This window comes from Pristiophorus japonicus, chromosome 16 (genome assembly GCF_044704955.1).
Source record: "Pristiophorus japonicus isolate sPriJap1 chromosome 16, sPriJap1.hap1, whole genome shotgun sequence".
NCBI lineage: Eukaryota > Metazoa > Chordata > Chondrichthyes > Pristiophoridae > Pristiophorus > Pristiophorus japonicus.
In genome coordinates, this window is record NC_091992.1 from 114,713,357 (window position 1) to 114,729,843 (window position 16,487).

Sequence of the window (16,487 nt, forward strand, 5' to 3'; positions counted from 1 at the left end):
AGATATAGCTAATACTGTAAGTAATCAATTTGATGAACATGCATAACCTTTCCAAAAAAATTCTATAACTTAGAAGTAGCCCTGGGTTGCAATGCTTGATTGCTGGGACACAAATTGGAAATGAAGGCTCAAGTCATTGCTATATTACTGTTACCTGTGATGTTGGGCTCTCTGGCCAAGGAAAATGGCATTCAAATGCTGGTTACAATTACATAAAAGGAGCTGCGAGCAACAGCCTGGGAGCAACATGGAAGCCCTGACCTGCGTGAGAACAGCAGCAGGTCGGGGCCATAAAAGGAGTGGCGAGCAGCGGCCTGGGAGCAGCGCGGAGGCATACTACTACAGGGAGCAGCAGGAGCTGTGACAGCAGTTAAGAGTGACATCATCAAGGTTCAAGTCGGTGATTGGAGCGTGGACAGATACAGCAGGAGCGGCGAGGTCGGGGCGAAGGAGCGGCGAGAGATTGTAGAGGGCCGTGATCAGGGCCCAGGGGACACATGAGTTCGGACCCAGGGGTAGCACAGGCCAGCTCACACTGCGATATATGTGCGCACTAGGTCCGTGCAGCAGAGCAGGTCTCCAGTCGTCTTGGGTAATCCTTGCCACTGGACCAAGACCTAGCTCTGTCAAGCCCGTGTGGTGGCTGGTGTGCAACGGCCACCACACGTTAAAAAAATCCATGCACAGGCATCTTCCACCCTTCAAGATGCAGTTCAGGACCTGGAATCTTAGGACCTTCATTGGAACACCTGTGAACTTATCCTTTTTTGGCATGGAAGCAAGTCATCCTCATTTTGAGGGACTGCCTATGATGATGATGACAATTATAATGATTAAAGAGCCAGTAATATAGTTAGCTTGGTTAACATTCAAAATATTAAAAATTAACTTTTGAAAAGTTCTCAGCTGGATCACCTGGCAACCTCAAACTTTGCCAATTGCAGTTATTTGCAGCTAAAGTAATGGCTTCACACTGCTTATCTGACTATTATGCTGGTGATTCAATAACTGAGCTGCACTATGCAGTTTGCAGAGTGTGCATTATAACAGGCCTAAGGACTGGAATTTGATCAGATTTTTCAGCAGTATTCCTATTTTTTGGTTGGAAACCAAAGTTTAGTCAAAGTGTTCCGCCGGCGGTTTTGAAATATCGCTGGGGAGCGGACCGCCGGTGTGCAGTACTGAAAAAAACGCTTCCGCCCGAGTTTTGTGGTAGCGGTGTTCCGTAGTTGCTGAAAAAAAACACCGCTCGGGAGAAACCAGCCGGAGCAGCGACGGATGGTATGAAACCCTGCAAAAAAAAAAGGTAAGTGATCATTTTTTTTTACAATCTTTTGCAGCGATTCACTGGGAAAGAGTCCTGTGAATGTTTTACGGTTTTTGTTTTTTGAAAAAGCGGTTTCCCTCCCTCTCTAGGCCCAACTCTCGCAGCCTCGGACTAAATACCGCTAATTTAACCAGGAGCGCATTTTCCGCCGAGAATCCACGTGGATTTTTCACGGCGGGCGGAATTTTTTTCCATTTTTTGATCAATTTTCCACTGGCTTTAATTGAACAATCTTAGCGGTAGCGGTTTTTGATCAAATTCCAACCCTAAGAATTTGCAATTGACAGATATTTTCTATTAGTAGTTTAAACTTCAAAATATGGCAATGGGCTGGAATTTGATCAAAAATCGCTGCCGCCGGATTGCTGCCCAAATAACGCTAGCTAAGATTATTCAATTAAGGCCGGCAGAAAATTGATCAAAGAATGGAAAAAATTCCGCCAAGCGGGAAAAGAAAAAATCGGCGTTCCACGTGGATTCTCAGCAGAAAATGCGATCCTGGTCAAATTGAGCAGTATTTAGTAAAAACTTAGTCCGAGGCTGCAAGTTGGGCCTAGGGAGGGGGAAAAAAACAAAAATGGAAAACATTCACAAGACCCTTTTCCAGTGAATCACTGCAAAAGAATGTAAAAAAACCCTTTCACTTACTTTTGTTTTGCAGTGTTTCATATCGTCAGTCGCTGCTCCGGCTGGTTTCTCCTGTTTTTTTTTCAGCAACTACGGAACACCGCTACCACAAAACTCTGGCAGAACCGTTTTTTTCAGTATTGCATGCCGGCAGTCTGCTCCCCAACCATAAAATAGGAATACCGCTGAGAAACCGGGCGGAAAGGATGATCAAATTCCAGCCCAATGGAACTGTAAACTTAGCTTGCTCAATGCGTACTTACATATTTTGTTGATTTCCTTGCAAAATATTAGCTTTTTTTGCGCAGTGTATATTCTACTTTAAGAATTTCTAACCATTCTGCCCTTCTGGAGCAGGTGCATAAGGTAACTGTACAACTTTCCCCCCAGAAGTGTACTATAATGGAACAATGTTACCAACTGCAATGACATGTTTTTGGACAAAGTAAATACATTCTGGCATAGCCTCATTTCACTTTCACTACAGTTTCTATCTTGTATGTAAATTTGAGGCTTGACTCGATGTTGATGGAAAAATATACCTCCAATAGGTGGCCCAGCAAGTCCCGAAAAGCTCTGTATAAAGATGTAGATTCCAACAGCAGTTGACATCTTCTCAGCCCCAACCACGTCGTCATCTGCCAACATTGGAATGTGGGTACCAGCAACAGTGCCAAGCATGAATCCATACAGCATGCTGCATATAACAAGGCCCCAGAATCCTTTTGTGAATGGAAAGCACAACAACACTAGACTCAGTAGGATCACACAAATCAGTTCAATGTAAATTTTCCGTATGGGCTGCTTGTTCAGGACCCAGCCTGCTGAGAGCCTACCAAACACCTCCATAATTGCCATAACAGATAGCATGTAAGCTGCCCACTCATCAACACCCAGGCTAATGCTGAGGGGAATGACATAGAGTTGAGGTGCCACAAATCCCAAAGTGGCAAATAGTCCAAAAAGTGCATAAAAGAGGAAGCTTTTGTTTTTTAGAACTGAAAAGTCAAGCAACTTTGGTTGATGCTGTGGTTTTGGCTGCCTGTCTGGAAGCATCTGATGATTTTCTTTCTGAATATCATTTGTTGTACATTTCTTACTATGTTCCAAGTGATTACATGAGGTAGATAAAGATTCCACTCCTGAGTCCACAGAGTGTGCTGAGGTGCATGTTTCCTCATTCTCCAGCATATACTTGGTTTCCATGGCCACATCCAGTGGTTCTTTCTCTGTTTTTACATCCACTGGTTCTTTCTCTATTCTTCTGATAACAAGTGGCCGAAGTAGAGCTCCGCACACAACGATGTTTAGCTGCAGTGCACCTAAAATTAGGAGACAATTTTTCCACCCAAGATGGCTCTTCAGTAATGTGAAAGCTAAAAGTAGAGAACAAAACAGAGCATTTGATTATATTTCTTATTCTCTGTGTGCATCTGATTATAGAACAGGGTAGGCCATGCAGCCCCTCAAACATGTTCTGTCCTTCCATTAGATGACGGTTGATTTGCATCTTAACTCCATTTAAACACCTTAGTTTCATATATCCCTCAGTATCCTTACATTACAATAATCTATCAATCGACCAAGCCTCAGCAGCTTTTTGGGGAGAGAGTTCCAGATTTCCAAAAAACTTGCATTTAAATAACACCTTTAAAATAGTAAAACATAGCCAGCAGCTATTAACAATTATGATATAATTGGGATTACGGAGACATGGCTCCAGGGTGACCAAGGCTGGGAACTCAACATTCAGGAAGGATAGACAGAAAGGAAAAGGAGGTGGGGTAGCATTGCTAGTTAAAGAGGAAATTAACAATAGTAAGAAAGGACATTAGCTTGGATAATGTGGAATCTGTATGGGTAGAGCTGCGGAATACCAAAGGGCAGAAAACACTAGTGGGAGTGTACAGACCACCAAACAGTAGTAGTGAGGTTGGGGATGCCATCAAATAGGAAATTAGGGATGCGTGCAATAAAGGTACAGCAGTTATCATGGGCGACTTTAATCTACATATAGATTGGGCTAACCAAACTGGTAGCAATGCGGTGGAGAAGGATTTCCTGGAGTGTATTAGGAATGGCTTTCTAGACCAATATGTCGAGGAACCAACTAGAGAGCTGGCCATCCTAGACTGGGTGTTGTGTAATGAGAGAGGACTAATTAGAAATCTTGTTGTGCGAGGCCCCCTGGGGAAGAGTGACCATAATATGGTAGAATTCTTCATCAAGATGGAGAGTGACAGTGTTAATTCAGAGACTAAGGTCCTGAACTTAACGAAAGATAACTTCGATGGTATGAGACGTGAATTGGCTAGGATAGACTGGAAAATGATATTTAAGGGGTTGACAGTGGACAGGCAATGGCAGACATTTATAGATTACATGGATGAACTTCAACAATTGTACATCCCTGTCTGGAGTAAAAATAAAACGGGGAAGGTAGCTCAACCGTGGCTAACAAGGGAAATTAGGGATAGTGTTAAATCCAAGGAAGAGGCATATAAATTGGCCAGGAAAAGCAGCAAACCTGAGGACTGGGAGAAATTTAGAATTCAGCAGAGGACGACAAAGGGTTTAATTAGGAGGGGGAAAATAGAGTATGACAGGAAGCTTGCAGGGAACATAAAAACTGACTGCAAAAGCTTCTATAGATATGTGATGAGAAAAAGATTAGCGAAGACCAACATAGGTCCTTTGCAGCCAGAATCAGATGAATTTATAATGGGGAACAAAGAAATGGCAGACCAATTGAACAAATACTCTGGACCTGTCTTCACTAAGGAAGACACAAATAACCTTCCGGAAATACTAGAGAGTCGAGGGTCTAGCGAAAAGGAGAAACTGAAGGAAATCCTTATTAGGAAATTGTGCTAGGGAAATTGATGGGATTGAAAGCCGATAAATCCCCAAGGTCTGATAGGCTGCATCCCAGAGTACTTAAGGAAATGGCCCTAGAAATAGTGGATGCATTGGTGATCATTTTCCAACATTCTATTGACTCTGGATCAGTTCCTATGGACTGGAGGGTAGCTAATGTCACACCACTTTTTAAAAAAGAAGGTAGAGAGAAAACAGGGAATTATAGACCGGTTAGCCTGACATCAGTGGTGGAGAAAATGTTGGAATCAATTATTAAAAGATGAAATAGCAGTGCATTTGGAAAGCAGTGACAGGATCGGTCCTAGTCCGCATGGATTTATGAAAGGGAAATCAGACTTGACAAATCTCCTAGAATTTTTTGAGGATATAACTACTAGAGTGGACAAGGGAGAACCAGTGGATGTGGTGTATTTGGACTTTCAAAAGGCTTTTGACAAGGTCCCACACAAGAGATTAGTGTGCAAAATTAAAGCACATGGTATTGGGGGTAATGTATTGACATGGATAGAGAACTGGTTGGCAGACAGGAAGCAGAGAGTCGGAATAAACGGGTCCTTTTCAGAATGGCAGGCAGTGACCAGTGGGGTGCCGCAGGGTTTAGTGCTGGGACCCCAGCTATTTACAATATACATCAATGATTTAGATGAAGGAATTGAATGTAATATCTCCAAGTTTGCCGATGACACTAAGCTGGGTGGCGGTGTGAGCTATGACGAGGATGCCAAGAGGCTGCAGGGTGACTTGGACAGATTAGGTGAGTGGGCAAATGCATGGCAGATGCAGTATAATGTGGATAAATGTGAGATTATCCACTTTGGTGGCAAAAACAGGAAGACAGAATATTATCTGAATGGTGACAGATTAGGAAAAGGGGAGGTGCAACGAGACCTGGGTGTCATGGTACATCAGTCATTGAAGGTTGGCATGCAGGTACAGCAGGCAGCAAATGGCATGTTGGCCTTCATAGCTAGAGGATTTGAGTATAGGAGCATGGAGGTCTTACTGCAGTTGTACAGAGCCTTGGTGAGGCCACATCTGGAATATTGTGTTCAGTTTTGGTCTCCTAATCTGAGGAAGGACGTTCTTGCTAGTGAGGGAGTACAGCAAAGGTTCACCAGATTGATTCCTGGGATGGCAGGACTGACATAGGAGAGACTGGATCAATTGGGCTTGTATCCACTGGAGTTTAGAAGAATGAGAGGGGATCTCAAAGAAACATATAAAGTTCTGATGGGATTGGACAGGTTAGAGGCAGGAAGAATGTTCCCGTTGCTGGGGAGTTCCAGAACCAGGGGTCACAGTCTAAGAATAAGAGGTAAGCCATTTATGACCGAGATGAGGAGAAATTTCTTCACTCAGAGTGGTTAATCTGTGTAATTCTCTGCCGCAAAAAGTTGTTGAGGCCAGTTCATTAGATATATTCAAGAGGGAGTTAGATATGGCCCTTACGGCTAAAAGGATCAAGGGGTCTGGAGAGAAAGCAGGAAAGGGATACTGAAGTTGAATGATCAGCCATGATCTTATTGAATGGCGGTGCAGGCTCCTGTACCTAATTTCTATGTTTCTAAGGCATATCACAGGAGTGTTATCAGACAGAATTTGACACCAAGCCACAAGATATTCGGACAAGTGACCAAAAGCTTGGTCAAAGAGGTAGGATTTAAGGAGCACCGTGGGAGGAAAGGTCAAGAGGTTTAGCGAGGGAATTCCAGAGCTTGGGGCTTAGACAGCTGAAGGCACGGCCACCAATGGAGGGGCAAAAGAAATCAGGGTTGCACAAGAGGCCTGAATTGAAGGAACACAGTTCTCAGAAGGTAGTAGGGCTGGAGGAGGTTAGAGATAAGGTGGAGAAAGACCTTGAGGGATTTGAACACAAAGATGAGAATTTTAAATTTGAGGCAATGCTGGACTGGGAGTCAATGTAGGTCAGTGACACAGTACTGATGGGTGAATGGGACTTGCTGCAAGTCAGGATACGGGCAGATGAGCTGAAGTTTAGAGGGTGGAAGATAGGAATAGTCAAGTCTGGAAGTGACAAAAGCATGGATGAAGGTTTCAGCAGCAGAAGGACTTTGTGAAGAAATGCTTCCTGATATTACCCTTGAACAGCCTAGCTCTGATTTTAAGGCTATGCCACCTTGTTCTGGATTCCTTCCACCAAAGGAAATAGTTTCTCTCTATCTACTCTATCAAATCCTTTAATCATCTTCAACACCTGAATGAGATCACCCCTTAATTTTCTGAAGGGAATACAAGGCTAGTCTATGTAACCTGTCCTCATAATTTTATCCTTTTAGGTACGGTCATCATTCTGGTGAATATGTACCGCACCCACTCCAACACTAATATATCCTTCCTGAAGTGCATGCCCAGAATTGAACACAGTACTCCAGATACAGGCTAGCCAGAGCTTTATATAACTCGGACTTCCACCCCTTTGTATTGCAGTCCCCTTGAGATAAAGATGAACATTCCAATAGCCTTCTTAATTATTTTTGTACCTGTGTCTACTAGTTTTTAGTGATTTCTAGAAGTTCACAGTTTCGCACCATGTATTTTTCTCTTAGGTCTAAAGTGAATGATCTCACACTTCCCCATACTGAACTTCATCTGCACATATTTATCCATTCACTTAATCTGTCAATGTCCCTTTGCAACGTTCTGCTCCAATCTACACTACTTACTGTGCCACCTAACTTAGTGTTGTCAGCAAACTTTGATATACAGCTCTTTATTCCTTCATTTCAGTAATTGATAAATATACTGAAAAGCTAAGACCCCAGTACAGATCCCAGGGGGATACCATTAGTCACATCCTGCCAAATGAAATATATACCCATTATCCCTATCCATGTCAATAGGTTGTCTCCAATTCCATGCGCTCTATTTTTGCCAACAGTTACATGTATGGAACCTTATTGAATGCCTTCTGGAAGTCCATATAATAACATCCACATTAACTACCATGTTAGTGGCCTCCACAAGAAATTCAACTAGGTTAGTTGGGCATGACTTACCAATTACAAATCCATGCTGGCTCTCTCTGATCAGTTCAAATTTATCCAAATCACTCTGTCTCTAATGACAGATGCTATAGATCTCTAATATCTTGGTTTCTCTCTCCTAAGAACACAAGAATTAGGAACAGGAGTAGGCCATTCGGTCCCTCAAGCCTGCTCCGCCATTCAATAAGATCATGGCTGATCTTCTATCTCAACTCCACTTTCCTGCACAGTCCCCATATCCCTTGATTACATTAATATTCAAAAATCTATCGATATCTTTCTTGAATATACTCAAAGACTGAGCCTGCATAGCCTCCTGGGGTAGAGAATTCCAAAGATTCACCACCCTCAGTGAAGAAATTTCTCCTCAGTCCTAAATGGCTGACCCCTTATTCTGAGACTGTGACCCCACGTTCTAGACTCCCCAGCCATAGGACAATCCCCCCATCCCAGGTCTGTGTCTGGTGAATGTTTGTTGCACTCGCTCTATGGCAAGTATATCCTTCCTTTGGTAAGGAGACCAAAATTGTACACAATACTCCAGGTGCCGTCTCACCACGGCCCTATATAATTGCAGTCAGATGTCTTTACTCTTCTACTCAAATCCTCTTTTAATAAAGACTTGGATTTATATAGCGCCTTTCACGAGCACCAGACGTCTCAAAGCGCTTTACAACCAATGAAGTACTTTGGAAGTGTAGTAACTGTTGTAATGTAGGAAATAAAGGCCAACATACCATTTGCTTGCTGTACCTGCATGTTAATTTTTAGTGTTTCATGTACAAGGACACCCAGGTCCCTCTGAATACCAACATTTCCCAATCTCTCATCATTTAAAAAATACTCTGCTTTTCTATTTTTCCTACCAAAGTGGATAACTTCAGATTTCTCTACATTATATTCCATTTGCCATGTTTTTGCCCATTCACTTAGCCTGTCTATATCCTCTTGAAGCCTCTTTGCATCTTCTTCACAACTTACATTCCTACCTAGCTTTGTATCATCAGCAAACTTGGATACATTACATTTGGTCCCCTCAGCCAAATCATTGATATTGATTGTGAATAGCTGGGGCCCAAGCACCGATCTTGCAGAACCCCACTAGTTACAGCCTGCCAACCCATAAATGACCTGTTTATACCTTCTGTTTTCTGTCCGTTAACCAATCCTCAATCCATGCTAGTATATTTCCCATGAGCCCTAATTTTGTTTAATAACCTCTTGTGTGGCACCTTATCGAATGCCTTCTGAAAATACAAATACATCACATCCACTGGTTTACCTTCATCTATTCTACGAGTTACAACCTCAAAAAACGAACACATTTGACAAACAAGATTTCTCTTTCATAAATCCATGTTGACTCTGCCCAATCCTATTATTTTCTAAGTGCCCTGTTCCCACATCTTTAATAATAGATTCTAGCATTTTCCCTACGACTGATGTCAGGCCAACTGGTCTGCAGTTCCCTGTTTTCTCTCTCTCTCCTTTTTTAAATAGCGGGGTTACATTAGCTACCTTCCAATCTGCAGGAACCATTCTAGAATGTATGGAAGTTTGGAAGATGAAAACCAATGTATCCACTAACTCTATAGCCACCTCTTTCAAAACCCTTGGATGTACGCCATCAGGTCCAGGGGATTTATCAGCTTTCAGTCCCATTCATTTCCGCAGTACTTTTTTTTTTTACTAATACTAATTTTTCACTTCCTCATTCTCGGAACCCTTGGTTCTCCACTATTTCCGGGAGGTTTTGTGTGTCTTCCATGAAGACAGACACAAAGTATTTGTTTAATTTCTCTGCCATTTCCTTATTTCCCATTATAAATTCTCTTGTCTCAGCCATTTACTTTTGTTAATCTTTTCCTTTTTATATACCTATTGAAGCTTCTACTATATATTTTTATGTCTCTCGCTAATTTGCTCTCATTCGGTTTTCCCTTTGTTTCAATTTCTTGGTCCCCCTTTGCTGAATTCTAAAATCTTCCCAATCCTCAGGCTTACCGCTCTTTTTGGCAACATTATCAGCCTCTTCCTTTAATCTAATACTATCTTTAACTTCTCTTGTTAGCCATGGTTGGACTACTTTTCCTGTGGGGTTTATGTGTCTTAAAGGAATGTATGTTTGCAGTAAAGTATGTATTAATTCTTTAAATGCTAGCCATTGCTTGTCCACCATCATACCTTTTAATCTACCTTAGCCAACTCGCCTCTCATACCTGTGTAGTTTGCTTTTTTTAGATTTAAGACCATCATTTTGGATTTAACTAAATCACTTTCACACTCAATATAAAATTCTATCATATTATGGTCACTTTTCCCTAAAGGCCCCTTTACTACAAGGTTATTAATTAACCCTTTCTCCCACCATTTTTAAATAATGGAGTGACAGTCAAGTTTCCAATCCAAGGGGGCAGTTGCTGAATCAAGAGTGTTTTGGAAGATCATGACTAAAGCATCTGCAATTTTTTCATCAGCCTCTTTTAATACCTGGTTATATTTATTCTTGCTCTATGTGGGGAGTTTGTCATCTTTATTGTATTATGCTTATTGTATACACTTGGTATTGACTCCTGTGTTCAATGTCACAGGAGATCAACAGGTATCCATTGCATTGTTTCAGGTGACTGTAAATTGAATCCAACTATAAATCCCATCATATAAAACTTTGAAACATAGCTTGGTAAATTAACCATCCACTTGTCAAAATGTAAAATGGTGGTGGTAGTAGCAGTAGTAATAATATGATCCCAAAACAATTATGATTTAGGAATATATAAAGTAGTCCTGATCCAAGCACAATATATATCTTGGCAAGTTACATCAATGCAGAAAACCCCATAGCCTCCCCAACCCGCACCAGGAACAATGGGGTTACTTAAATAGAATTCAGTGGCTGGGCTATGATGTCAGATTTGACACTTACCGGGTGCAAAAATGAAGATAGCGAAACACTCTCCTGTGGAAGCCACAGCCACGACAAGATAGCGATATTTTTCAAAGTATTGGGAGAGGAGTGTGACTGTGGGAAGGAAGCTGAGGCAGAAACCGATTCCTGTTTTGGAAAAAAAAAACAATCATTAAATTAACCAAGTAAAAATGTAATTATGTAATTGTGAAACTTAATTTAAACATATATTACAATTTTAACAAAATATGTATTCTCTAGTTCTAAGAACTGCTCCCTATTCAAGTTACAGTGCTAAGCATTGCTATGGTAGCATGACCTACCTGGTGTGAATATCAGTGGGAGACTTTCCCTTTAAAAAATTCAAGAATAAGTAGTTAGGTTGTGAAATAATCTTTCCCCACACGATTGTACACAACAGTATTGTGGGATATTCCTGTAAATTTCCATTTTGACTACAGCCTACCTCAATATGCCCAATCGTATTGATTACCACTGCAGACATTACATGCTAGTTCCTGATTGGTCTAAGGGGATCACACTGCCTGCACTGGCATATGCCAAACAGTTCCCCTTTCCTTAATTGGGGGTCCAGTCATTGGTAAACCTCGATAAGCACAGATGCCATTACTGATGTAATTGACATTCCTAATATCCATATATCTGAGTTAGGCAGTAGCAGCCAGGTCAGAGAGGCATTGGAAAAGTTCCTGTTCAATACAATTGTCTACTTTTTTTTCAGTTGCAGATAAAAGATGAGAAGTCTTCTGTAAAATGCAAAGTTCCAGTTGATCTAGAGAAGAGGAGCAGTGTTACTTACAGAGAAACTGTAAATTCTCAGAGTGCACAGGGTGAGTTTGTGTAGAAAAATATCCACTAAATTGATTTGGCTACTAAACATCATCTGTAGCAAGGAATCGGATCTGAATTATTGTGAAAAATATAAAACAGGTGGCAAAACTGCTGCAGCAGTTGGCAGTGGGAGTCAGGTCAATCTAATGCTGTATAGCTTCACAACGCCAACAGGATCTACTAGGCGTCCCCCCAAATGATGGTTACCATAGCAAGCTCGGTGGCAGACCGGGTACTCTTCAGCCAAGACAATTCATTAAAAAAAATATATATATATATTATTCATTCATGAGATGTGGGCATTGCTGGCCAGCATTTAATGCCCATCCCGAATTGCCCTTGAAGGTGATAATGAGCCGCCGCCTTGAACCACTGCAGTCCGTGTGGTGAAGGTACTCTTACAGTGCTGTTTGGGGAGGGAGTTCCAGGACTTTGACCTGGCGACGATGAAGAAACGGTGATATATTTCCAAGTCAGGATGGTGTGTGACTTGGAGGTGATGATGTTTCCATGCACCTCCTGCCCTTGTCCTGCTAGGATGTAGAGATTGCAGATTTGGGAGGTGCTTTCGAAGAAGCCATGGCAAGTTGCTGCAGTGCATCGTGTAGGTGGTGCAGACTGCAGCCATGGTGCGCCGGTGGTGGAGGGAGTCAATGTTTAGGGTGGTGGATGGGGTGCCAATCAAGTCCTGGATGGTGTTGAGCTTCGAATGTTGTTGGAGCTGTACTTATCCAGGCCAGTGGAGAGTATTCCATCACATTCCTGACTTGTGCCTTGAAGATGGTGGAAAGGCTTTGAGGAGTCAGGAGGTGAGACACTCGCCGCAGAGTACCCAATCTCTGACCTGCTCTTGTAGCCACAGTATTTGTGTGGCTAGTCCAGTTAAGTTTCTGGACAACAGTAACCCCCAAAATGTTGATGGTGGAGGATTCCCCAATGGCAATGCCGTTGAATGTCATGGGGCGGGTTGTTAGACTCTCGTTGGAGATAGTAATTGCCTAGCACTTGGGTGGCACAAATGTTAACTTGACATTCAGGCTTAGGCTGATAAGTGTCAAGTTAATATTCACATCTTGCTGCATGTGGACATGGATTGCTTCAACTGAGGAGTTGTGAATGGAACTGAACAATGCAATCATCAGTGAACATCCCCACTTCTGAACCTATGATGGAGGGAAAGTCATCGATGAAGCAGCTGAAGATGGTTGGGTCCGAGACACTTCCCTGAGGAACTCCTGCAGTGATGTCCTGGGGCTGAGATGATTGACCTCCAACAACCACAACTTTTATGCTAGGTAGGACCCCAGCCGTGGAGAGTTTATACCCTGATTTCCATTGACTTAGGGTTCCTTGATGACAAACTTGGTCAAGTGCTGCCTTGATATCAAAGGCAGTCACTTGCCTCACCTCTGGAATTGAGCTCTTTTGTCCATGTTTGGGCCAAGGCTGTAATGAGGTCTGGAGCCGAGTGGTCCTGGTGAAGATTGAAACTGAGCATCGGTGAGCAGGTTATTGGTGAGTAAGTGCTGCTTGATAGCACTGTTCATGGCACCTTCCATCACTTTGCTGATGAGTAGCTTCTTCCAGGGACTATGTGCAGTGGTCAGTAGAGACCCCACAAAGAAAAGGCTGGTTGCCACTGCATCTCCTGTCACCACTCATCTCCCACTACAGGACAAGACTACATTGTCTAAGTTCATTACTCTTCATATAATGGATGAATGGCAGTAACTGGAAAAAAAATACAATGCCCTTTGGCTTTTGAATTTCTTGGCCCCTCTTACTCAAGAGAGGGTGGGGGTAGTTGGAGTTGATTTTCTCAGAATGGGTAGGCAAGGGATCTTGAGAGTGAACAAGGGCTAAGGGTGAAACCATTGAGGTTAAAAGATGATAGCTGTTGGTTGAACTTACAAGAGACGTGAAGAAACTGTGCCTTTAGGGAAGCAAAGGAAACAAGAATTTCTTTGACTTGTTGACGGGCACAACAGAAAATCAAGATATACTGATTTAGCCATAGCATGGAAGAATAGAGTGTCTAATCTGACAAGTTTTTGAATTATAGAATAGAATCATCAGCAATGACATTAATAGATCTGAATGAAGAGTGGAAGTTAATGGAGAAGGAACAGAGGGAGTACAGAGCCCTAGGGAATTCTTGACTGAATGGAAGAGGATGAGTTACCAACTACAGCACAAATAGAAACTAGGCAGTTTTGAACATCGCTTTGGTAGAAATCCATAGGATCATAGTATGTTTTGAAGTGCACAGTACCAGACTTTGACAAAGGAGATAAATTAACAAAGTTTCAAAACCAAAGCTCTTAATGTAGGCAAGATCACTAATGTGACAGCCATGCAAGAAATAGTGCCAGCAATTGCAAATTAAACCAGAATTTTCAAGATGATAGAAAATTTAAGAATAAACAGCAACTTTCATGGAAAGTATTGACGGCAGGGCAATAGTTAGAAGGATAAGAGAGGGATTTGCCTGCTTGGGGAAGGAGTGAACTAGAGCAAATTTCCAAACAGGAAAGATGGATATATTCATGCAACCTTATCATGCATTCATGTCCTACGCATTCTCCTGTGAAGTAATGATAATCCACTCAGTGGCGGACATAGAATGCTTAAATGTTAATTAGACTGCAGTTGCACCCCCTCCACCTTCACTTTATGGAAACCTGGGTGTCAGAAGAAAGAAATCTTCCCAACAATCCAGGATACTATAAGGCCAGTACAACCATTGACAATTTAAGCAATGAAAATGATTTATATGTGTTTGTATTTTTATGGCAAACAATAGTAAGTAGCCTTTTGTCAACCCTCAAAAGGACTGCAGTTGCAGTGAAACAGCTTTGTTTCTTGGCGAGTTCTAAAACACAGTTAATGCATTTACTGATCGGTAAATGCTAATATTGCATGTATTAATGATGACCAATATTACAAAAACAGAATGAGAGAGCAGCGCTATGTCCTTTGCCACAGCTGTGATGGTTTTGAAACATGTGCACTATTTTCCCTCCACATAGCAAGAGCAAGATCTGGAAGTCCATGAAGAGAAGTAGGTGAGAGAATTTGACAAATGGAGGTTAGCAATTCCTCTCTGGGTAGAGTTGATATCGCTCAGCTGTTTAAAGGGTGGAATTGGCAATGGTCAGAGTGAAGACCAGCTACCAGTCTTTACCAGAAAAGGATGCATTTGTGGGAAATGTAAATATTAAGAAAATGAAATGTTAAAGAAACAAAAGTAAAATGAAAAAATCAGAGTTAAATGTATTAGATTTAGACAGCATTTTCAATATCTTTCTGGAAGTAGAATATTTGGCATCAAAAAGTTGCAATCATTTTTGGAATTGTAATGGTAGAAAATGCATACATTTTGCAACTAAGTCAGGAATATACAGTGCTCCAAAGGTTTGTCTACTCAAAGCCTTCGGAAGATCTATATGGATTTAACAGTTAGGAATGGCAATTACCTGAGACTACTCCAATGGTAAAGTACATTTGTACAATTGTATGTGCAAATGATGCTGCCATCATTCCCATACTAACAAGCAGTCCACCCAGCATCACGACTGGGCGGTAACCAAAGTGGTTACTTAGTATTGTGGAAAGTGGTGCTGTAAAGAAAGAAAATCAGTGTTAACACACATATATAGTACTTTCTGCTTAATAATTAATTAATAGTTTAAACTCTCAATGTTTCCATTATATAGAATGTAAAATGGCTTAAAATTATATATATTTGTGTGCATAAACTGATTAAGAACTTGTATTTATACAACACCAAAATACAACATCTTTAATGTAGTAACATGTCCCAACGCACTTCACATGAACATGATCAAACAAAATTTTACACTAAGCCACAAGGAGATACTGGGTCAAAGAGGTAGGTTTTAAGAAGCGTCTTAAAGAAAGAAAGAGGCTTAGGGAAGGAATTCCAGAGATTGGGGCCTTGGCAACTGAAAGCATGGTCACCAATGGTGGAGTGATTAAAACCAGGATGCTTAAGAGGCCAGAAAAGAGGAGCGCAGATATCTCGGATATGTGGGACTGGAGGAGATTAGAGATAGGGAGGGATGAAGCCAGGAAGGATTTGAAAACAAGGATGATACATTAAAAAATTGAGGCATTGCTTAACCGGGGAGCCAATGTAGGTCAGCGATCCCAGGGGTGATGGGTGAACGGGACTTAGTGTAAGTTAGGACACAGGCAGCAGAATTTTGGATGTCCCCAAATTATGGAGGGTAGAACATGGGATGCCAGCCAGGAGAGCATTGGAATAGTCAAATCCAGAAGTAACAAAGGCATGCATGAGGGTTTCAGCAGATGAGCAGCGTCGAGCGATGTACCGGAGATGGAAATAGGCGGCCTCAGTGATGGCATGGATATGTAGTCGGAAGCTCATCTTTGGGTTAAATATGAGACAAACGTTGAGAGAATACCAGTATTAATGTCCTGAAGTTTATTACGTTGTGTACGTCCCTGCCCAATTATCTGTATGAACCTTCCTTGTACTCGGTGTTGTCTGTGACAATAGCATGGTCTGATACTGGCAGGTATTGGTGATGTAAGTGCTATGTTGCAAATAAGAAAGACCTAACCAAAAATGAAAAGTACAAGCCATTAAAAGGAAACAAGTCACAGGAATAAAATGCAAGAGAATTCAGCAGCTCTCAGTCACAAGTTCTAAGATTCACAAGGAAAAGCAGTAAGTAAATAAAAAATGGATGTTGGAGAAAATCTAGATGCCATACAGAAGAAAATGCAGACTATAATAGGGAAATCCACTCCATGGAAGTCACTAGGATTTCAATAAAGCACATTCATATTATGTCCACTTGAACTGGAAAAACCCCAGCAGTACAGTTAGATTACAAGTTTT

General features: G+C 41.6%; 2 protein-coding genes across 10 annotated transcripts in view; one reads left to right on the plus strand and one right to left on the minus strand.

The window, feature by feature from the left end:
* The window catches only part of LOC139226742 (arylsulfatase G-like), a 244,584-nt gene that overhangs the window by 36,062 nt on the left and 192,035 nt on the right, over window positions 1-16,487 (plus strand). For 2 of the 4 annotated variants that reach the window (XM_070857718.1, XM_070857720.1), the window contains one exon: window positions 11,490-11,598. The exons of the other annotated variants lie outside the window; for them this stretch is intronic. The gene's annotated coding sequence lies outside the window, so the exon portion shown is untranslated. The remainder of the gene's footprint in view (window positions 1-11,489; window positions 11,599-16,487) is intronic. 4 annotated transcript variants of the gene reach the window in all.
* Window positions 1-16,487, minus strand: part of LOC139226740 (monocarboxylate transporter 7-like) — a 47,152-nt gene that overhangs the window by 1,311 nt on the left and 29,354 nt on the right. For all 6 annotated transcript variants that reach the window (XM_070857711.1, XM_070857716.1, XM_070857715.1 and 3 more), the window contains 3 exons: window positions 15,076-15,219; window positions 10,766-10,894; window positions 2,497-3,330 (listed from right to left, as the gene is read on the minus strand). In XM_070857711.1, coding sequence (XP_070713812.1) covers window positions 2,497-3,330; window positions 10,766-10,894; window positions 15,076-15,219 — 1,107 coding nt within the window. The remainder of the gene's footprint in view (window positions 1-2,496; window positions 3,331-10,765; window positions 10,895-15,075; window positions 15,220-16,487) is intronic.